Source organism: Oncorhynchus masou, unplaced genomic scaffold (genome assembly GCF_036934945.1).
Source record: "Oncorhynchus masou masou isolate Uvic2021 unplaced genomic scaffold, UVic_Omas_1.1 unplaced_scaffold_628, whole genome shotgun sequence".
NCBI lineage: Eukaryota > Metazoa > Chordata > Actinopteri > Salmoniformes > Salmonidae > Oncorhynchus > Oncorhynchus masou.
The window spans coordinates 186,404-209,338 of NW_027012709.1; the positions used below are offsets into that span (position 1 = coordinate 186,404).

The following is a 22,935-nucleotide window of genomic DNA, read 5'->3' on the forward strand; positions in this document are numbered from 1 at the left end:
TTATTGTTTAGTGTTTTACGCATCGTAGACTCGTCAACAGAGATGTCCGCATGTTCCAGAGATTTCTGTAAGTCTTTAGCTGATACTCTAGGATTCTTCTTCACCTCATTGAGCATTCTGCGCTGTGCTCTTGCAGTCATCTTTGCAGGACGGCCACTCCTTTTAATTTAACCTTTATTTACAAATTATGATTTATGAAGACAGCCTACCACCGGCCAAACCCGGACAATGCTGAGCCAATTGTGCGCCTCCCAATCACGGCCGGATGTGATACAGCCTGGAATAGAACCAGGGCACTGTGCTGAGATGCAGTGCCTTAGACAGCTGCGCCACTCGGGGAGCCCCATAACAGAGATGGTAACAACACAGTACATTTGCAAGAGGGACAACTAGTTACTAAAGCTAGCGCTGTGATTGGAGCGTTTTGCTTCCGTAGCTGCGCAGACACGGAGAACCTCGCTGGAGCTGTCATCTGGAAAGGGAGGAGAGGAACAGAAGAGAAGAACAAAATAAACGCAGCGAGGACGCGAACACTCAAGAAAGAGGTGAGTGATGTGGAATGTCCAGAATGCATTTCTCTTGAATAAAGGAGTTGCGTGTCACCGTTATAACGGGCACACGACTAGAAACAGTTACGTGTCTCTGGCGTGAATAGGCTACGAACTTTTTTTCATATTCCTTTAGGCAAACGCGTCAGTGTTTGGTTGAGTTGGGGGGGTTTAATGTGTTGTAAAGTCTGGAGGAGGTGAGGGGAGAGAAAAGAAAGAGATAAGAGACGAGGGCCTGCGACGACAGATGAGCACGTCTCTCTCCCACCTCCCCACCTCTGTCTCAACCATGAACAACTTTCTCTTGTTTCTTTCCAGACAATAGTGTAGCTCTACATTGAACTGTAGACTGTGTGTGGAATTGGTGAGCCTTTATCTACAGTTGCACGGTTGTAGAAATCATTCACAGGGCTGTGCTTTGCAACCCGAGATAAAGACAGTTTCAGGGTGGATATCCGTAGAATATCCCACTTGAAACGGTTTTTACCTCGGTGCTTTGCAACAAACCGTGGAGCCAAACACTGTGCGCAGCCGGTTGTGGGTTAAACTAGCGGAGTAGTAGTCAGGTTCGTTAAGGTCGTCTTCTCCACGGTGTCGGTAGTCTTCTCCACGGTGTCGGTAGTAATTGCGCTGTTATTACACCGTTGCCCTGTCAGTGTGATGGTGGACTGTAGGCTAGTTAGACCACAGACACCATTGACTATTGCCTTGACGACTATAGGGAGCAGCGCTACTCTGTGGATGTGAGTTGAGTCTTGGGACGTGATGGAGACGAGTCTACTGACTACCCTGTTACCGCTACTTACTTGTCTTGTTACCCCGGAATGTGTTTCATGGGATGTTTACAGTGTTGTTGATGTCCCCACTCTGTGATGGTATTCACAGCTGTGTGTTGGGTTAAAAGCTGCAGTAGGTCACGTTTTGAGGCGACCCGAACAAATTCACATAGAAATTACCCTCTTATATATAATACTCTTATTTTGTAGACTCGCCCCAGCTGCACAGTCTACCCTCCTGTTATCTATAATACTGTAATGACCTGACTAGATCATAAATGAACAATTGTCCAGACAGAGGCTTGAGTTTGCGAATTGACGGTTTATTAAACCAACTTTACACAGGCTACTGTTTGGGCCGTAGCACACGCCAAAAAGATGACAGATAACCCACAAGCCAATCGTGACCTTCTCTTGGGAAGCCCAGACGTAAGAGAGAGAGAACAAAAAGCTGAACCTGGTCTTAACTTCCAATGCTCCACCCCCCTGCCCAACCCCCCTCCACGCCACTCCGCCAACCACCAGGATGCCCGGCATCAGAACATTCCAGGCATTCCCGTGATTGGCAGATAGCAGGTTGATTGACATGTCGGACCCCGCGAACACTGAGTACTGGTCAGTACAACACAACCACCTCCTAGCCTAACACATAACACACAGCTGTCTGTGCGGGTCGCTACAATACTCTTATTTTGTAGACTCGCCTACCTGCACAGTCTACCCACCTGTTATCTATAATACTCTTATTTTGTAGACTCGCCTACCTGCACAGTCTACCCACCTGTTATCTATAATACTCTTATTTTGTAGACTCGCCTACCTGCACAGTCTACCCTCCTGTTATCTATAATACTCTTATTTTGTAGACTCGCCTACCTGCACAGTCTCCCCTGCTGTTATCTATAATACTCTTATTTTGTAGACTCGCCTACCTGCACAGTCTACCCACCTGTTATCTATAATACTCTTATTTTGTAGACTCGCCTACCTGCACAGTCTCCCCTGCTGTTATCTATAATACTCTTATTTTGTAGACTCGCCTACCTGCACAGTCTCCCCACCTGTTATCTATAATACTCTTATTTTGTAGACTATAATCTACCCACCTGTTATCTATAATACTTTATTTTGTAGACTCGCCCAGCTGCACAGTCTACCCACCTGTTATCTATAATACTCTTATTTTGTAGACTCGCCCCAGCTGCACAGTCTACCCACCTGTTATCTATAATACTCTTATTTTGTAGACTCGCCTGTCTACCCACCTGTTATCTATAATACTCTTATTTTGTAGACTCGCCCCAGCTGCACAGTCTACCCACCTGTTATCTATAATACTCTTATTTTGTAGACTCGCCCCAGCTGCACAGTCTACCCACCTGTTATCTATAATACTCTTATTTTGTAGACTAGCCCCAGCTGCACAGTCTACCCTGCTGTTATCTATAATACTCTTATTTTGTAGACTCGCCCCAGCTGCACAGTCTACCAGTGTATCCGTACCCATTGGATGCAGTGATCACAATATAATGACTAGTCAACTAGCACAGCCTATCTGCACTCATGTCAAACGTGCTAGTCTACCTGCTAGTCGACCTGCTAGTCGACCTGCTAGTCTACCTGCTAGTCTACCTGCTAGTCTGCCTGCTAGTCTACCTGCTGCTACCTGCTACCTGCTAGTCTACCTGCTAGTCACCTGCTAGTCTACCTGCTAGTCTACCTGCTAGTCACCTGCTAGTCAACCTGCTACCTGCTAGTCTACCTGCTAGTCTACCTGCTAGTCTACCTGCTAGTCAACCAGCACAGCCTATCTGCACTCATGTCTGCACTAGTCTACCTGCAGTCTACCTGCTAGTCTACCTGTAGTCTCAACCTGCTAGTCTACCTGCTAGTCTACCTGCTAGTCTACCTGCTAGTCTACCTGCTAGTCAACCAGCACAGCCTATCTGCACTCATGTCAAACCTGCTAGTCTACCTGCTAGTCTACCTGCTAGTCTACCTGCTAGTCTACCTGCTAGTCTACCTGCTAGTCAACCTGCTAGTCAACCTGCTACTACCTGCTAGTCAACCAGCACAGCCTATCTGCACTCATGTCAAACCTGCTAGTCTACCTGCTAGTCTACCTGCTAGTCTACCTGCTCTACCTGCTAGTCTACCTGCTAGTCTACCTGCTAGTCTACCTGCTAGTCAACCTGCTAGTCTACCTGCTAGTCAACCAGCACAGCCTATCTGCACTCATGTCAAACCTGCTAGTCTACCTGCTAGTCTACCTGCTAGCTGCCTGCTAGTCAACCTGCTAGTCTACCTGCTAGTCTACCTGCTAGTCTGCTAGTCTACCTGCTACTCTGCCTGCTAGTCTGCCTGCTAGTCTGCCTGCTAGTCTACCTGCTAGTCTACCTGCTAGTCTACCTGCTAGTCTACCTGCTAGTCTGCCTGCTAACAACCTGCTAGTCAACCTGCTAGTCTACCTGCTAGTCTACCTGCTAGTCAGCCTGCTAGTCTACCTGCTAGTCTACCTGCTAGTCAACCTGCTAGTCAACCTGCTAGTCTACCTGCTAGTCTACCTGCTAGTCAACCAGCACAGCCTATCTGCACTCATGTCAAACCTGCTAGTCTGCCTGCTAGTCAGCCTGCTAGTCTGCCTGCTAGTCAACCTGCTAGTCAACCTGCTAGTCTACCTGCTAGTCTGCCTGCTAGTCAGCCTGCTAGTCAGCCTGCTAGTCTACCTGCTAGTCTACCTGCTAGTCTGCCTGCTAGTCAACCTGCTAGTCTACCTGCTAGTCTACCTGTTAGTCAGCCTGCTAGTCTACCTGCTAGTCTACCTGCTAGTCTACCTGCTAGTCTACCTGCTAGTCAACCAGCACAGCCTATCTGCACTCATGTCAAACCTGCTAGTCTACCTGCTAGTCTACCTGCTAGTCTACCTGCTAGTCTACCTGCTAGTCTACCTGCTAGTCTACCTGCTAGTCTGCCTGCTAGTCTGCCTGCTAGTCAACCTGCTAGTCAGCCTGCTAGTCTGCCTGCTAGTCAACCTGCTAGTCAACCTGCTAGTCTACCTGCTAGTCTGCCTGCTAGTCAGCCTGCTAGTCAGCCTGCTAGTCTACCTGCTAGTCTACCTGCTAGTCTGCCTGCTAGTCTACCTGCTACCCTGCTAGTCTACCTGCTAGTCTACCTGCTAGTCTGCTTGCTAGTCTGCCTGCTAGTCAACCTGCTAGTCAGCCTGCTAGTCTACCTGCTAGTCTGCCTGCTAGTCTACCTGCTAGTCTGCCTGCTAGTCAACCTGCTAGTCAACCTGCTAGTCAACCTGCTAGTCTACCTGCTAGTCTACCTGCTAGTCAGTCTACCTGCTAGTCTACCTGCTAGTCTACCTGCTAGTCTACCTGCTAGTCTACCTGCTAGTCAACCAGCACAGCCTATCTGCACTCATGTCAAACCTGCTAGTCTACCTGCTAGTCTACCTGCTAGTCTACCTGCTAGTCTACCTGCTAGTCTACCTGCTAGTCTGCCTGCTGGTCTGCCTGCTAGTCAACCTGCTAGTCAGCCTGCTAGTCTGCCTGCTAGTCAACCTGCTAGTCAACCTGCTAGTCTACCTGCTAGTCTGCCTGCTAGTCAGCCTGCTAGTCAGCCTGCTAGTCTACCTGCTAGTCTACCTGCTAGTCTGCCTGCTAGTCTACCTGCTAGTCTACCTGCTAGTCTACCTGCTAGTCTACCTGCTAGTCTGCTTGCTATGCCTGCTAGTCAACCTGCTAGTCAGCCTGCTAGTCTACCTGCTAGTCTACCTGCTAGTCTGCCTGCTAGTCTACCTGCTAGTCTGCCTGCTAGTCAACCTGCTAGTCAACCTGCTAGTCTACCTGCTAGTCTGCCTGCTAGTCAACCTGCTAGTCAACCTGCTAGTCAGCCTGCTAGTCTACCTGCTAGTCTACCTGCTAGTCTACCTGCTAGTCTGCCTGCTAGTCTACCTGCTAGTCAACCTGCTAGTCAACCTGATAGTCTACCTGCTAGTCTACCTGCTAGTCTACCTGCTAGTCTGCCTGCTAGTCTACCTGCTAGTCTACCTGCTAGTCAACCTGCTAGTCAACCTGCTAGTCTACCTGCTAGTCTACCTGCTAGTCAACCTGCTAGTCTACCTGCTAGTCTACCTGCTAGTCAACCTGCTAGTCAACCTGCTAGTCTACCTGCTAGTCAGCCTGCTAGTCTACCTGCTAGTCAACCTGCTAGTCTACCTGCTAGTCTACCTGCTAGTCTACCTGCTAGTCTACCTGCTAGTCTACCTGCTAGTCAACCAGCACAGCCTATCTGCACTCATGTCAAACCTGCTAGTCTACCTGCTAGTCTACCTGCTAGTCTACCTGCTAGTCTACCTGCTAGTCTGCCTGCTAGTCTGCCTGCTAGTCAACCTGCTAGTCAGCCTGCTAGTCTGCCTGCTAGTCAACCTGCTAGTCAACCTGCTAGTCTACCTGCTAGTCTGCCTGCTAGTCAGCCTGCTAGTCAGCCTGCTAGTCTACCTGCTAGTCTACCTGCTAGTCTGCCTGCTAGTCTACCTGCTAGTCTACCTGCTAGTCTACCTGCTAGTCTACCTGCTAGTCTGCTTGCTAGTCTGCCTGCTAGTCAACCTGCTAGTCAGCCTGCTAGTCTACCTGCTAGTCTACCTGCTAGTCTGCCTGCTAGTCTACCTGCTAGTCTGCCTGCTAGTCAACCTGCTAGTCAACCTGCTAGTCTACCTGCTAGTCTGCCTGCTAGTCAACCTGCTAGTCAACCTGCTAGTCAGCCTGCTAGTCTACCTGCTAGTCTACCTGCTAGTCTACCTGCTAGTCTGCCTGCTAGTCATCTACCTGCTAGTCAACCTGCTAGTCAACCTGCTAGTCTACCTGCTAGTCTACCTGCTAGTCTACCTGCTAGTCTGCCTGCTAGTCTACCTGCTAGTCTACCTGCTAGTCAACCTGCTAGTCAACCTGCTAGTCTACCTGCTAGTCTACCTGCTAGTCTACCTGCTAGTCTACCTGCTAGTCAGTGCTAGTCAACCTGCTAGTCAACCTGCTATCTACCTGTCTACCTGCTAGTCTACCTGCTAGTCAACCTGCTAGTCTACCTGCTAGTCTATCTGCTAGTCAACCTGCTAGTCAACCTGCTAGTCTACCTGCTAGTCTACCTGCTAGTCTACCTGCTAGTCTAGCTAGTCTGCCTGCTAGTCAGCCTGCTAGTCAACCTGCTAGTCTACCTGCTAGTCTACCTGCTAGTCTACCTGCTAGTCTACCTGCTAGTCTACCTGCTAGTCTTCCTGCTAGTCTACCTGCTAGTCTACCTGCTAGTCAACCAGCACAGCCTATCTGCACTCATGTCCATGTCAAATGACCAATGGGCACCAACATGTGAATTTCATGTTAAATAGGGTGTCAAATGAAAGCTAATAGTCTATTTTTTTGTTGTTGTTGTAAATTATGACATGTATATAAATACATTTTTCAATCATCCTCAAAATGAGGAATAAGTAAAGGCTTTGATTTCTGGTCAAACTGATGGAAACGGGTCGTAGAAAACATCTCTTAAAAATACACTTTTCCTGGTTCAATCAAAGGACTCCATTCTTTCTGAGTCAGTGTGTCATTGCTGAGACTCCTTTCTTTCTGAGTCAGTGTATAATGTCATCACCGACACTCCATTCTATCTGAGTCCGTGTGTCATGTCATCGCTGAGACTCCATTCTATCTGAGTTCATGTCTCATGTCATCGCTGAGACTCCATTCTTTCTGAGTCAGTGTGTCATGTCATCGCTGAGACTCCATTCTATCTGAGTCCGTGTGTCATGTCATCGCTGAGACTCCATACTATCTGAGTCCGTGTGTCATGTCATCGCTGAGACTCCATTCTATCTGAGTCCGTGTGTCATGTCATCGCTGAGACTCCATACTATCTGAGTCAGTGTGTAATGTCATCACCGACACTCCATACTATCTGAGTCAGTGTGTAATGTCATCACCGACACTCCATACTATCTGAGTCAGTGTGTAATGTCATCACCGACACTCCATACTATCTGAGTCAGTGTGTAATGTCATCACCGACACTCCATACTATCTGAGTCAGTGTGTAATGTCATCACCGACACTCCATACTATCTGAGTCAGTGTGTAATGTCATCACCGACACTCCATACTATCTGAGTCAGTGTGTAATGTCATCACCGACACTCCATACTATCTGAGTCAGTGTGTAATGTCATCACCGACACTCCATACTATATGAGTCCGTGTGTAATGTCATCACAGTTCTTACAGTAAATGTTTTAGTAAAATATTCAGTTTACATTTTTAAAAGTCGTCCTTCTTTATAGAGTTGTATGGTTTTTAAAAACTTTGAAATCAATGTTTTTTTTGTCGTGAAAAATGTTAGTCTCAGCTGATCCGTTACAGTGGAACTGTGCTGTTTGTCTTTCTGTTAATGGCCTGTTTATGTTGCAAGGGCTTCTGGGAAATTAATATAAATAACATTCATGTGAACAACTTTCCTGTGTTCTGAAGCAGTGTGTCTCTGTGTGTCTCTGGACAGACCCTGGTCTGCAGTGTGTTTCTGTGTCTCTCTGGACAGACCCTGGTCTGCAGTGTGTCTCTCTGGACAGACCCTGGTCTGCAGTGTGTCTCTCTGGACAGACCCTGGTCTGCAGTGTGTCTCTGTGTGTCTCTGGACAGACCCTGGTCTGCAGTGTGTCTCTGTGTGTCTCTGGACAGACCCTGGTCTGCAGTGTGTTTCTGTGTCTCTCTGGACAGACCCTGGTCTGCAGTGTGTTTCTGTGTCTCTCTGGACAGACCCTGGTCTGCAGTGTGTTTCTGTGTCTCTCTCGACAGACCCTGGTCTGCAGTGTGTTTCTGTGTCTCTCTGAACAGACCCTGGTCTGCAGTGTGTCTCTGTGTCTCTCTGGACAGACCCTGGTCTGCAGTGTGTTTGTGTGTCTCTCTCTGGACAGACCCTGGTCTGCAGTGTGTCTCTGTGTCTCTCTGGACAGACCCTGGTCTGCAGTGTGTCTCTCTGGACAGACCCTGGTCTGCAGTGTGTTTGTGTGTCTCTCTCTGGACAGACCCTGGTCTGCAGTGTGTTTCTGTCTCTCTCTGGACAGACCCTGGTCTGCAGTGTGTTTCTGTGTCTCTCTGGACAGACCCTGGTCTGCAGTGTGTTTCTGTCTCTCTCTGGACAGACCCTGGTCTGCAGTGTGTCTCTGTGTCTCTCTCTGGACAGACCCTGGTCTGCAGTGTGTCTCTGTCTCTCTGGACAGACCCTGGTCTGCAGTGTGTTTCTGTGTCTCTCTGGACAGACCCTGGTCTACAGTGTGTCTCTCTCTGGACAGACCCTGGTCTGCAGTGTGTTTCTGTGTCTCTCTGGACAGACCCTGGTCTGCAGTGTGTTTCTGTGTCTCTCTCTGGACAGACCCTGGTCTGCAGTGTGTTTCTGTGTCTCTCTGGACAGACCCTGGTCTGCAGTGTGTCTCTGTGTCTCTCTGGACAGACCCTGGTCTGCAGTGTGTCTCTGTGTCTCTCTGGACAGACCCTGGTCTGCAGTGTGTTTCTGTGTCTCTCTGGACAGACCCTGGTCTGCAGTGTGTTTCTGTGTCTCTCTGGACAGACCCTGGTCTGCAGTGTGTTTCTGTGTCTCTCTGGACAGACCCTGGTCTGCAGTGTGTTGTCTGGACAGACCCTGGTCTGCAGTGTGTCTCTGTGTCTCTCTGGACAGACCCTGGTCTGCAGTGTGTCTCTGTGTCTCTCTGGACAGACCCTGGTCTGCAGTGTATCTCTGTGTCTTTCTCTGGACAGACCCTGGTCTGCAGTGTGTCTCTCTGGACAAACCCTGGTCTGCAGTGTGTTTCTGTGTCTCTCTGGACAGACCCTGGTCTGCAGTGTGTATCTGTGTCTCTCTGGACAGACCCTGGTCTGCAGTGTGTTTCTGTGTCTCTCTGGACAGACCCTGGTCTGCAGTGTGTCTCTCTGGACAAACCCTGGTCTGCAGTGTGTTTCTGTGTCTCTCTGGACAGACCCTGGTCTGCAGTGTGTATCTGTGTCTCTCTGGACAGACCCTGGTCTGCAGTGTGTTTCTGTGTCTCTCTGGACAGACCCTGGTCTGCAGTGTGTCTCTGTCTCTCTCTGGACAGACCCTGGTCTGCAGTGTATCTCTGTGTCTCTCTCTGGACAGACCCTGGTCTGCAGTGTGTATCTCTGGACAGACCCTGGTCTGCAGTGTGTTTGTGTGTCTCTCTCTGGACAGACCCTGGTCTGCAGTGTGTTTCTGTGTCTCTCTGGACAGACCCTGGTCTGCAGTGTGTTTCTGTCTCTCTCTGGACAGACCCTGGTCTGCAGTGTGTTTCTGTGTCTCTCTGGACAGACCCTGGTCTGCAGTGTGTTTCTGTCTCTCTCTGGACAGACCCTGGTCTGCAGTGTGTCTCTGTGTCTCTCTCTGGACAGACCCTGGTCTGCAGTGTGTTTCTGTCTCTCTGGACAGACCCTGGTCTGCAGTGTGTCTCTGTGTCTCTCTGGACAGACCCTGGTCTGCAGTGTGTTTCTGTGTCTCTCTGGACAGACCCTGGTCTGCAGTGTGTCTCTGTGTCTCTCTGGACAGACCCTGGTCTGCAGTGTGTTTCTGTGTCTCTCTCTGGACAGACCCTGGTCTGCAGTGTATCTCTGTGTCTCTCTGGACAGACCCTGGTCTGCAGTGTGTCTCTGTGTCTCTCTGGACAGACCCTGGTCTGCAGTGTGTCTCTGTGTCTCTCTGGACAGACCCTGGTCTGCAGTGTGTCTCTGTGTCTCTCTGGACAGACCCTGGTCTGCAGTGTGTCTCTGTGTCTCTCTGGACAGACCCTGGTCTGCAGTGTATCTCTGTGTCTCTCTGGACAGACCCTGGTCTGCAGTGTGTTTCTGTGTCTCTCTCTGGCCAGACCCTGGTCTGCAGTGTGTCTCTGTGTCTCTCTGGACAGACCCTGGTCTGCAGTGTGTTTGTGTGTCTCTCTCTGGCCAGACCCTGGTCTGCAGTGTGTGTGTCTAGGGGACATGATGTCATTGCTAATAGCAGAGAGCTCTCTGGTTGATAAGTTATGTTATATTCCAACCTCTCTCTCAATTCAATGTAATTTCAATTCAAGGGGCTTTATTGTCACGGGAAACATGTGTTAACATCGCCAAAGCAAGTGAAATATATCATAAACAAAAGTATTATATATATACAGTGCTGTAACGGTGTACAAATGGTTAAAGTACACTAGGGAACATCTCTACGTCTCTTTTTGGTGTTAGCAGCTGTTATTTTTTACTGTAGCTCGAGACAGATCACACACACACACACACACACACACACACACACTCAGTCCCCCACCTACAGTGAGCTGTTAGACACACAGAACTGAAATAGGCCAACAGGTCAGAGGTTTAAGGTTACTGTCACATCCAGGCTATTTTTACCTTCCCACCTTCCTCTGGGTGTGTGTGTGTGTGTGTGTGTGTGTTTGTCCTGGTATGTGGGCTTGTTGCAGCAGTAGTGGAGCTTGACTTGTAATTTAGTCCCAGAATGCAACATGTTTTTATGCATTGTTTGTCCTCACTTGGCTCACTGTGTGTGTGTGCGTGTGTGTGTCTCTGTCTGTCTGTGTGTGTGTGTGTGTGTGTGCGTTTGTATGTGTGTGTGCGTTTGTATGTGTGTGTGCGTTTGTGTGTGCGTGTGTGTGCGTTCTTCATTCATTAAAGGATTGTATTTGTTTCTTGCAGTCAGAAGCTGTCTTCCTGGTGAAGCCATATGATTGGCTGAAGCAGAACTTCTCTGTCTGTGATTGGTCATCGAGGGTAGACGCTGTGATTGGCTGAGAAGTCCAAACATGGACCCACACCATCCTGGGGTTACCAACAATCCTTAGCTCTACGGTAGGACCCTCAGTGTTCCGTACGGTGTTGTCGAGCTACTGTCTCCGGGGGCAACCCTGACAGTTACCATCCTCAACATACTTTTCTCTTTACTGACCTGTGACCTCTGACCTCTCATCCCTGGTCCAGGACTGACCTCCGATCAGGTAACACACACACGCACGCATGCACGCACACAAACCAAACAAACAAACAACGAAAGAAAGAAACACACACACACTCCCTCACTGTTCCCTCTCTCTCCAGGAGGCCGTGCCTCTTCGGTGATGATGTCAATAGACGTGGCCAATAGGAACGGCCCTGCCGTGACTCCTCCCGCCTCCCTCAGCCTTCGCTCCTCCCACAATCGTGATGTCAGTGGCGGTGATGTCACCAGGCTGGGTTGGGCCACGTTTCCTAAGTGCCGTAAGAAGTTATGTCTGACCAGCATCCAGAATGCAATGGGGCTGAGTGCCGTAACTCCGTCGTCGTCGACTCCCAACAACCCCGAACTGGCCAAGAACGGGCTGAACGCCCTGCGCAAAGCAGCCGAACGACATGGACAACATGACCACAACAAGAACACAACCCCTGACCCCGACTCAACCACAGAGGACTGCAATACAAACAATGAAACGGTCAATGAGGACATCCTCACCAAGATGAACCTCGACCTCGACCCCGACACCAAGACACATCTGGACCTGAAAACTAACGTGAACTCAGACCTGGAAAGCATCACGAATGTGACAGATGACGGGGATGACATCAGCATCCTGTCTGAGAAGGAAGTTGAGATGAAAATAGAGGAGGAGGAGGAGAGGAGTAGTATAGATGAGGAAGAGGAGGAGAGGATAGAGGAGGACGAGGAGGAGAGGATAAAGGAGGAGAGGGGGAAAGAGGAGGAGAGGATAGAGGAGGAAGAGGAGGAAAGCATAGAGGAGGAGAGGATAGAGGAAGAGGAGGGAGAGGAGGAGAGGAAAGAGGAGGAGAGGATAGAGGAGAGGATAGAGGAGGAGAGGGGGATAGAGGAGGAGAGGATAGAGGAGGAAAGCATAGAGGAGGAGAGGATAGAGGGAGAGGAGGAGAGGATAGAGGGAGAGGAGGAGAGGATAGAGGAGGAGAGGATAGAGGATGAAGAGGAGGAGAGGATAGAGGAGGAGAGGAGGCCTCTGTTGAAGAGTGAGAACCAGGTCAAAGCTCCAGACCAGGGGAGCCACCCAGACCCCAGCTTTAGGCTCCTCAAATCGGTTAAAGACTCTCCGTATCCCCCTCCTCCATCCACACCCAGACAAAGCAGTCCTGAAGAAACCCCTCCCCTCCCCTCCTCCTCTCTTCTGAGGCAGAAGGATAGTGTTGTAGAGGTGAAGACAGACTGTGTTGTAATCAGGATCCAGGACATGAACTCTCCTGGCGGGTCCTCTCTGTCTCAGGAGAACACCTCACCTCCCCTCCCAGGTAGGCCTGGAACACACACACAGACGCACAAACACACACAGACGCACAAACACACACAGACGCACAAACACACACAAACACAGACGCACAAACACACACACACACACAGACGCACAAACACACACACACACAGACGCACAAACACACACACACACAGACGCACAAACACACACACACACACAGACGCACAAACACACACACACACAGACGCACAAACACACACACACACAGACGCACAAACACACACACACACAGACGCACAAACACACACAGACGCACACACACACAGACGCACAAACACACACAGACGCACAAACACACACAGACGCACAAACACACGCAGACGCACAAACACACGCAGACGCACAAACACACACAGACGCACAAACACACACAGACGCACAAACACACACAGACGCACAAACACACACACAGACGCACAAACACACACACAGACGCACAAACACACACAGACGCACAAACACACACAGACGCACAAACACACGCAGGCGCACACACACACACAGACGCACAAACACACGCAGACGCACACACACACACAGACGCACAAACACACGCAGACGCACAAACACACGCAGACGCACAAACACACGCAGACGCACAAACACACGCAGACGCACAAACACACGCAGACGCACAAACACACACACAGACGCACAAACACACAAACAGACGTACAAACACACACACAGACGCACAAACACACACACAGACGCACAAACACACACACAGACGCACAAACACACACACAGAAGCACAAACACACACACAGACGCACAAACACACACAGGCGCACAAACACACACAGGCGCACAAACACACACAGGCGCACAAACACACACAGGCGCACAAACACACACAGACGCACAAACACACACACAGACGCACAAACACACAGAGACGCACACACACACACAGACGCACACACACACACACAGACGCACAAACACAGACGCACAAACACACACACAGACGCACAAACACACACACAGACGCACAAACACACACACAGACGCACAAACACACACACAGACGCACAAACACACACACAGACGCACAAACACACACAGGCGCACACACACACAGACGCACACACACTATATTGTCTATGAGGAAAGAGTGCAGTGTGGGAGGCTTCGGTCAGTGGCTCAGTGTGTGTGTGTGTGTGTGTGTGTGTGTGTGTGTGTGTGTGTGTGTGTTAGGCTCTCTCTCTCTCTCTCCTGCAGGAGTGCTGTGTGTTGTCTAGTGTCTGGCTGTATTAGAGGGTAGGAGTGTGAAGCTAGCTAGGTATTAGTGTCTAGTCAGTATGATGCTAGCTAGGTATTAGGGTCTAGTGTCTAGTCAGTATGATACTAGCTAGGTATTAATGTCTAGTGTCTAGTCAGTATGAAGCTAGCTAGGTATTAGTGTCTAGTGTCTAGTGTCTAGTCAGTATGAAGCTAGCTCGGTATTAGTGTCTAGTGTCTAGTCAGTATGATGCTAGCTAGGTATTAGTGTCTAGTGTCTAGTCAGTATGATACTAGCTAGGTATTAGTGTCTAGTCAGTATGAAGCTAGCTAGGTATTAGTGTCATGTGTCTAGTCAGTATGAAGCTAGCTAGGTATTAGGGTCTAGTATCTAGTCAGTATGAAGCTAGCTAGGTATTAGTGTCTAGTCAGTATGATACTAGCTAGGTATTAGGGTCTAGTATCTAGTCAGTATGATGCTAGCTAGGTATTAGTGTCTAGTGTCTAGTCAGTTTGATACTAGCTAGGTATTAGTGTCTAGTGTCTAGTCAGTATGATGCTAGCTAGGTATTAGTGTCTAGTCAGTATGAAGCTAGCTAGGTATTAGTGTCATGTGTCTAGTCAGTATGAAGCTAGCTAGGTATTAGGGTCTAGTATCTAGTCAGTATGAAGCTAGCTAGGTATTAGTGTCTAGTCAGTATGATACTAGCTAGGTATTAGTGTCTAGTGTCTAGTCAGTTTGATACTAGCTAGGTATTAGTGTCTAGTGTCTAGTCAGTATGATACTAGCTAGGTATTAGTGTCTAGTCAGTATGAAGCTAGCTAGGTATTAGTGTCATGTGTCTAGTCAGTATGAAGCTAGCTAGGTATTAGTGTCATGTGTCTAGTCAGTATGAAGCTAGCTAGGTATTAGGGTCTAGTATCTAGTCAGTATGAAGCTAGCTAGGTATTAGTGTCTAGTCAGTATGATACTAGCTAGGTATTAGTGTCTAGTGTCTAGTCAGTTTGATACTAGCTAGGTATTAGTGTCTAGTGTCTAGTCAGTATGATACTAGCTAGGTATTAGTGTCTAGTCAGTATGAAGCTAGCTAGGTATTAGTGTCATGTGTCTAGTCAGTATGAAGCTAGCTAGGTATTAGGGTCTAGTATCTAGTCAGTATGAAGCTAGCAAGGTATTAGTGTCTAGTCAGTATGATACTAGCTAGGTATTAGGGTCTAGTATCTAGTCAGTATGAAGCTAGCTAGGTAATAGTGTCTAGTGTCTAGTCAGTATGAAGCTAGCTAGGTATTAGTGTCTAGTGTCTAGTCAGTATGATGCTAGCTAGGTATTAGTGTCTAGTGTCTAGTCAGTATGAAGCTAGCTAGGTATTAGTGTCTAGTCAGTATGATGCTAGCTAGGTATTAGTGTCTAGTGTCTAGTCAGTATGAAGCTAGCTAGGTATTAGTGTCTAGTGTCTAGTCAGTATGAAGCTAGCTCGGTATTACTGTCTAGTGTCTAGTATCTAGTCAGTGTGATGCTAGCTAGGTATTAGTGTCTAGTGTCTAGTCAGTATGATACTAGCTAGGTATTAGTGTCTAGTGTCTAGTCATTATGAAGCTAGCTAGGTATTAGTGTCTAGTGTCTAGTGTCTAGTCAGTATGAAGCTAGCTCGGTATTACTGTCTAGTGTCTAGTCAGTATGATACTAGCTAGGTATTAGTGTCTAGTATCTAGTCAGTATGAAGCTAGCTAGGTATTAGTGTCTAGTGTCTAGTCAGTTTGATACTAGCTAGGTATTAGTGTCTAGTCAGTATGATACTAGCTAGGTATTAGTGTCATGTGTCTAGTCAGTATGAAGCTAGCTAGGTATTAGTGTCTAGTGTCTAGTCAGTTTGATACTAGCTAGGTATTAGTGTCTAGTGTCTAGTCAGTATGAAGCTAGCTAGGTATTAGTGTCTAGTGTCTAGTCAGTATGAAGCTAGCTAGGTATTAGTGTCTAGTGTCTAGTCAGTATGAAGCTAGCTAGGTATTAGTGTCTAGTGTCTAGTCAGTATGAAGCTAGCTAGGTATTAGTGTCTAGTGTCTAGTCAGTTTGATACTAGCTAGGTATTAGTGTCTAGTCAGTATGAAGCTAGCTAGGTATTAGTGTCTAGTCAGTTTGATACTAGCTAGGTATTAGTGTCTAGTGTCTAGTCAGTATGAAGCTAGCTAGGTATTAGTGTCTAGTGTCTAGTGTCTAGTCAGTATGAAGCTAGCTAGGTATTAGTGTCTAGTGTCTAGTCAGTATGGTACTAGCTAGGTATTAGTGTCTAGTGTCTAGTATCTAGTCAGTATGATGCTAGCTAGGTATTAGTGTCTAGTCAGTATGATACTAGCTAGGTATTAGTGTCTAGTGTCTAGTCAGTATGAAGCTAGCTAGGTATTAGTGTCTAGTCAGTATGAAGCTAGCTAGGTATTAGTGTCTAGTCAGTTTGATACTAGCTAGGTATTAGTGTCTAGTATCTAGTCAGTATGATGCTAGCTAGGTATTAGTGTCTAGTGTCTAGTCAGTATGATACTAGCTAGGTATTAGTGTCTAGTGTCTAGTCAGTTTGATACTAGCTAGGTATTAGGGTCTAGTGTCTAGTCAGTATGAAGCTAGCTAGGTATTAGTGTCTAGCGTCTAGTCAGTATGATACTAGCTAGGTATTAGTGTCTAGTGTCTAGTCAGTATGAAGCTAGCTAGGTATTAGTGTCTAGTGTCTAGTCAGTATGATACAAGCTATGCATCACCCTCACAGAGACAAAAGTGTGTGCATGTGTGGGTGGGTGGGGGGGGTGTGTGTGTGTGTGAGTGTGTTTGGGGAAGTGAGTGTGTGAGGGTGAGTGAGGGTGATGGTGTGTGGGTGGGTATGTGGGTGAGGGGGTGTGTGTACCGGCACAGAGTCAATGTGGAGACTATATACAGGGGGTATCGGTAGAGAGTCAATGTGGAGGCTATATACAGGGTGTTACGGTACAGAGTCAATGTGGAGGCTATATACAGGGTGTACCGGTACAGTGTCAATGTGGAGGCTATATACAGGGTATTACGGTACAGAGTCAATGTGGAGGCTATATACAGGGGGTACCGGTACAGCGTCAATGTGGAGGCTATATACAGGGAGTACCAGTACAGAGTCAATGTGGAGGCTATATACAGGGGGTATCGGTAGAGAGTCAATGTGGAGGCTATATACAGAGGGTACCGGTACAGTGTCAATGTGGAGGCTATATACAGGGAGTACCAGTACAGAGTCAATGTGGAGGCTATATACAGGGGGTATCGGTAGAGAGTCAATGTGGAGGCTATATACAGAGGGTACCGGTACAGTGTCAATGTGGAGGCTATATACAGGGAGTACCAGTACAGAGTCAATGTGGAGGCTATATACAGGGGGTATCGGTAGAGAGTCAATGTGGAGGCTATATACAGAGGGTACCGGTACAGTGTCAATGTGGAGGCTATATACAGGGAGTACCAGTACAGAGTCAATGTGGAGGCTATATACAGAGGGTACCGGTACAGTGTCAATGTGGAGGCTATATACAGGGAGTACCAGTACAGAGTCAATGTGGAGGCTATATACAGGGGGTATCGGTAGAGAGTCAATGTGGAGGCTATATACAGGGGGTACCGGTACAGAGTCAATGTGGAGGCTATATACAGAGGGTACCGGTACAGAGTCAATGTGGAGGCTATATACAGGGAGTACCAGTACAGAGTCAATGTGGAGGCTATATACAGGGTGTTACGGTACAGAGTCAATGTGGAGGCTATATACAGGGGGTACCGTTACAGAGTCAATGTGGAGACTATATACAGGGGGTATCGGTAGAGAGTCAATGTGGAGGCTATATACAGGGGGTACCGGTACAGAGTCAATGTGGAGGCTATATACAGAGGGTACCGGTACAGAGTCAATGTGGAGGCTATATACAGGGAGTACCGTTACAGAGTCAATGTGGAGGCTATATACAGGGTGTTACGGTACAGAGTCAATGTGGAGGCTATATACAGGGGGTACCGTTACAGAGTCAATGTGGAGGCTATATACTGGGTATTACGGTACAGAGTCAATGTGGAGGCTATATACAGGGGGTACCGTTAGAGTCAATGTGGAGGCTATATACAGGGTATTACGGTACAGAGTCAATGTGGAGGCTATATACAGGTGGTACCGGTACAGAGTCAATGTGGAGGCTATATACAGGGAGTACCAGTACAGAGTCAATGTGGAGGCTATATACAGGGTGTTACGGTACAGAGTCAATGTGGAGGCTATATACAGGGGGTACCGTTACAGAGTCAATGTGGAGGCTATATACAGGGTATTACGGTACAGAGTCAATGTGGAGGCTATATACAGGGGGTACCGTTAGAGTCAATGTGGAGGCTATATACAGGGTATTACGGTACAGAGTCAATGTGGAGGCTATATACAGGTGGTACCGGTACAGAGTCAATGTGGAGGCTATATACAGGGGGTACCGGTACAGAGTCAATGTGGAGGCTATATACAGGGTATTACGGTACAGAGTCAATGTGGAGGCTATATACAGGGGGTATCGGTAGAGAGTCAATGTGGAGGCTATATACAGGGTGTTATGGTACAGAGTCAATGTGGAGGCTATATACAGGGGGTACCGGTACAGAGTCAATGTGGAGGCTATATACAGGGTATTACGGTACAGAGTCAATGTGGAGGCTATATACAGGGGGTACCGGTACAGAGTCAATGTGGAGGCTATATACAGGGGGTACCGGTACAGAGTCAATGTGGAGGCTATATACAGGGGGTACCGGTACAGAGTCAATGTGGAGGCTATATACAGGGGGTACTGGTACAAAGTCAATGTGTAGACTATATACAGGGGGTACCAGTACAGAGTCAATGTGGAGGCTTTATACAGGGGGTACAGAGTTAATGTGGAGGCTATATACAGGGGGTACCGGTACAGAGTCAATGTGGAGGCTATATACAGGGGGTACTGGTACAGAGTCAATGTGGAGGCTATATACAGGGGGTACCGGTACAGAGTCAATGTGGAGGCTATATACAGGGGGTACCGGTACAGAGTCAATGTGGAGGCTATATACAGGGGTTACCGGTACAGAGTTCATGTGTCAATATGCGGGGGCACTTGGTGTCGAGGTAATTGAGGTAATATGTACGTATGTATGTCTCAGATATCTGGAGTGATCATCAGGGCTGTCAGACAGAAGGGGACCTTCCTCCAGGATGGAAGAGGATTACAGACAAGGCTGATATCTACTACTGGCATATCCCTAGTGGAGCCACACAGTGGGAGAGACCAGCGCCCAGAGCCCCTCTCACCAGACAGGAGGGCTCTGGCCTGGGGGACACCACCTCAGCCTCCCCACCTCCAGACCACCAGGTAAACACCTAGAATGACATGTTTTTGGTATTTTTAGGGGCGAACGGGATAATATTTGGATCCCTGACGATGACATTTGATTAAATAGAGCCACGTATTTTCTATATATTTGTAACAGTGAGATCTGAAGACATCAAATCAAATCACATTTTATTGGTCACATGGTTAGCAGGTGTTATTGGTCACATGGTTAGCAGATGTTATTGGTCACATGGTTAGCAGATGTTATTGGTCACATGGTTAGCAGATGTTATAGGTCACATGGTTAGCAGATGTTATTGGTCACATGGTTAGCAGGTGTTATTGGTCACATGGTTAGCAGATGTTAATAGTCACATACACATGGTTAGCAGGTGTTATTGGTCACATGGTTAGCAGATGTTATTGGTCACATGGTTTGCAGATGTTATTGGTCACATGGTTTGCAGATGTTGTTGGTCACATGGTTAGCAGATCTTATTGGTCACATGGTTAGCAGATGTTATTGGTCACATGGTTAGCAGATGTTATAGGTCACATGGTTAGCAGATGTTATTGGTCACATGGTTAGCAGGTGTTATTGGTCACATGGTTAGCAGATGTTAATAGTCACATACACATGGTTAGCAGGTGTTATTGGTCACATGGTTAGCAGATGTTATTGGTCACATGGTTTGCAGATGTTATTGGTCACATGGTTTGCAGATGTTATTGGTCACATGGTTTGCAGATGTTATTGGTCACATGGTTTGCAGATGTTATTGGTCACATGGTTTGCAGATGTTATTGGTCACATGGTTAGCAGATGTTATTGGTCACATGGTTAGCAGATGATATTGGTCACATGGTTTGCAGATGTTATTGGTCACATGGTTAGCAGATGTTATTGGTCACATGGTTAGCAGATGTTAATGGTCACATGGTTAGCAGATGTTATTGGTCACATGGTTAGCAGATGTTATTGGTCACATGGTTAGCAGATGTTATTGGTCACATGGTTAGCAGATGTTATTGGTCACATACACATGGTTAGCAGATGTTATTGGTCACATACACATGGTTAGCAGGTGTTATTGGTCACATACACATGGTTAGCAGATGTTATTGGTCACATGGTTAGCAGGTGTTATTGGTCACATGGTTAGCAGGTGTTATAGGTCACATGGTTAGCAGATGTTATTGGTCACTTGGTTAGCAGGTGTTATTGGTCACTTGGTTAGCAGGTGTTATTGGTCACATGGTTAGCAGATGTTATAGGTCACATGGTTAGCAGGTGTTATTGGTCACATGGTTAGCAGGTGTTATTGGTCACATGGTTAGCAGGTGTTATTGGTCACATGGTTAGCAGGTGTTATTGGTCACATGGTTTGCAGGTGTTATTGGTCACATGGTTTGCAGATGTTATTGGTCACATGGTTAGCAGATGCTATTGGTCACATGGTTTGCAGATGTTATTGGTCACATGGTTTGCAGATGTTATTGGTCACATGGTTTGCGGATGTTATTGGTCACATGGTTTGCAGGTGTTATTGGTCACATACACATGGTTAGCAGGTGTTATTGGTCACATACACATGGTTAGCAGGTGTTATTGGTCACATGGTTAGCAGGTGTTATTGGTCACATGGTTAGCAGGTGTTATTGGTCACATGGTTAGCAGGTGTTATTGGTCACATGGTTAGCAGATGTTATTGGTCACATGGTTAGCAGGTGTTATTGGTCACATGGTTAGCAGGTGTTATTGGTCACATATTTAGCAGATGTTATTGGTCACATACACATGGTTAGCAGGTGTTGTTGGTCACATGGTTAGCAGATGTTAATGGTCACATGGTTAGTAGATGTTATTGGTCACATGGTTAGCAGATGTTATTGGTCACATGGTTAGCAGATGTTATTGGTCACATGGTTAGCAGATGTTATTGGTCACATGGTTAGCAGATGTTATTGGTCACATGGTTAGCAGATGTTATTGGTCACATGGTTAGCAGATGTTATAGGTCACATGGTTAGCAGATGTTATTGGTCACATGGTTAGCAGGTGTTATTGGTCACATGGTTAGCAGATGTTAATAGTCACATACACATGGTTAGCAGGTGTTATTGGTCACATGGTTAGCAGATGTTATTGGTCACATGGTTTGCAGATGTTATTGGTCACATGGTTTGCAGATGTTATTGGTCACATGGTTTGCAGATGTTATTGGTCACATGGTTTGCAGATGTTATTGGTCACATGGTTTGCAGATGTTATTGGTCACATGGTTAGCAGATGTTATTGGTCACATGGTTAGCAGATGATATTGGTCACATGGTTTGCAGATGTTATTGGTCACATGGTTAGCAGATGTTATTGGTCACATGGTTAGCAGATGTTAATGGTCACATGGTTAGCAGATGTTATTGGTCACATGGTTAGCAGATGTTATTGGTCACATGGTTAGCAGATGTTATTGGTCACATGGTTAGCAGATGTTATTGGTCACATACACATGGTTAGCAGATGTTATTGGTCACATACACATGGTTAGCAGGTGTTATTGGTCACATACACATGGTTAGCAGATGTTATTGGTCACATGGTTAGCAGGTGTTATTGGTCACATGGTTAGCAGGTGTTATAGGTCACATGGTTAGCAGATGTTATTGGTCACTTGGTTAGCAGGTGTTATTGGTCACTTGGTTAGCAGGTGTTATTGGTCACATGGTTAGCAGATGTTATAGGTCACATGGTTAGCAGGTGTTATTGGTCACATGGTTAGCAGGTGTTATTGGTCACATGGTTAGCAGGTGTTATTGGTCACATGGTTAGCAGGTGTTATTGGTCACATGGTTTGCAGGTGTTATTGGTCACATGGTTTGCAGATGTTATTGGTCACATGGTTAGCAGATGCTATTGGTCACATGGTTTGCAGATGTTATTGGTCACATGGTTTGCAGATGTTATTGGTCACATGGTTTGCGGATGTTATTGGTCACATGGTTTGCAGGTGTTATTGGTCACATACACATGGTTAGCAGGTGTTATTGGTCACATACACATGGTTAGCAGGTGTTATTGGTCACATGGTTAGCAGGTGTTATTGGTCACATGGTTAGCAGGTGTTATTGGTCACATGGTTAGCAGGTGTTATTGGTCACATGGTTAGCAGATGTTATTGGTCACATGGTTAGCAGGTGTTATTGGTCACATGGTTAGCAGGTGTTATTGGTCACATATTTAGCAGATGTTATTGGTCACATACACATGGTTAGCAGGTGTTGTTGGTCACATGGTTAGCAGATGTTAATGGTCACATGGTTAGTAGATGTTATTGGTCACATGGTTAGCAGATGTTATTGGTCACATGGTTAGCAGATGTTATTGGTCACATGGTTAGCAGATGTTATTGGTCACATGGTTAGCAGATGTTATTGGTCACATGGTTAGCAGATGTTATTGGTCACATGGTTAGTAGATGTTATTGGTCACATGGTTAGCAGATGTTAATGGTCACATGGTTAGCAGATGTTATTGGTCACTTGGTTAGCAGATGTTATTGGTCACATGGTTTGCAGATGTTATTGGTCACATGGTTTGCAGATGTTATTGGTCACATGGTTTGCAGATGTTATTGGTCACATGGTTAGCAGATGTTATTGGTCACATGGTTAGCAG

General features: G+C 47.0%; 1 protein-coding gene across 1 annotated transcript in view; it reads left to right on the top strand.

Moving 5' to 3' along the window:
• Nucleotides 1-341: 341 nt before the first annotated feature.
• The window catches only part of LOC135536530 (amyloid beta precursor protein binding family B member 2-like), an 87,492-nt gene continuing 64,898 nt past the window's right edge, over nt 342-22,935 (top strand). Inside the window, 4 exon segments of the mRNA XM_064962836.1 lie at nt 342-545; nt 11,065-11,363; nt 11,464-12,654; nt 19,090-19,298. Of these exon segments, the coding sequence (XP_064818908.1) occupies nt 11,484-12,654; nt 19,090-19,298 (1,380 nt within the window). The 5' untranslated portion in view covers nt 342-545; nt 11,065-11,363; nt 11,464-11,483.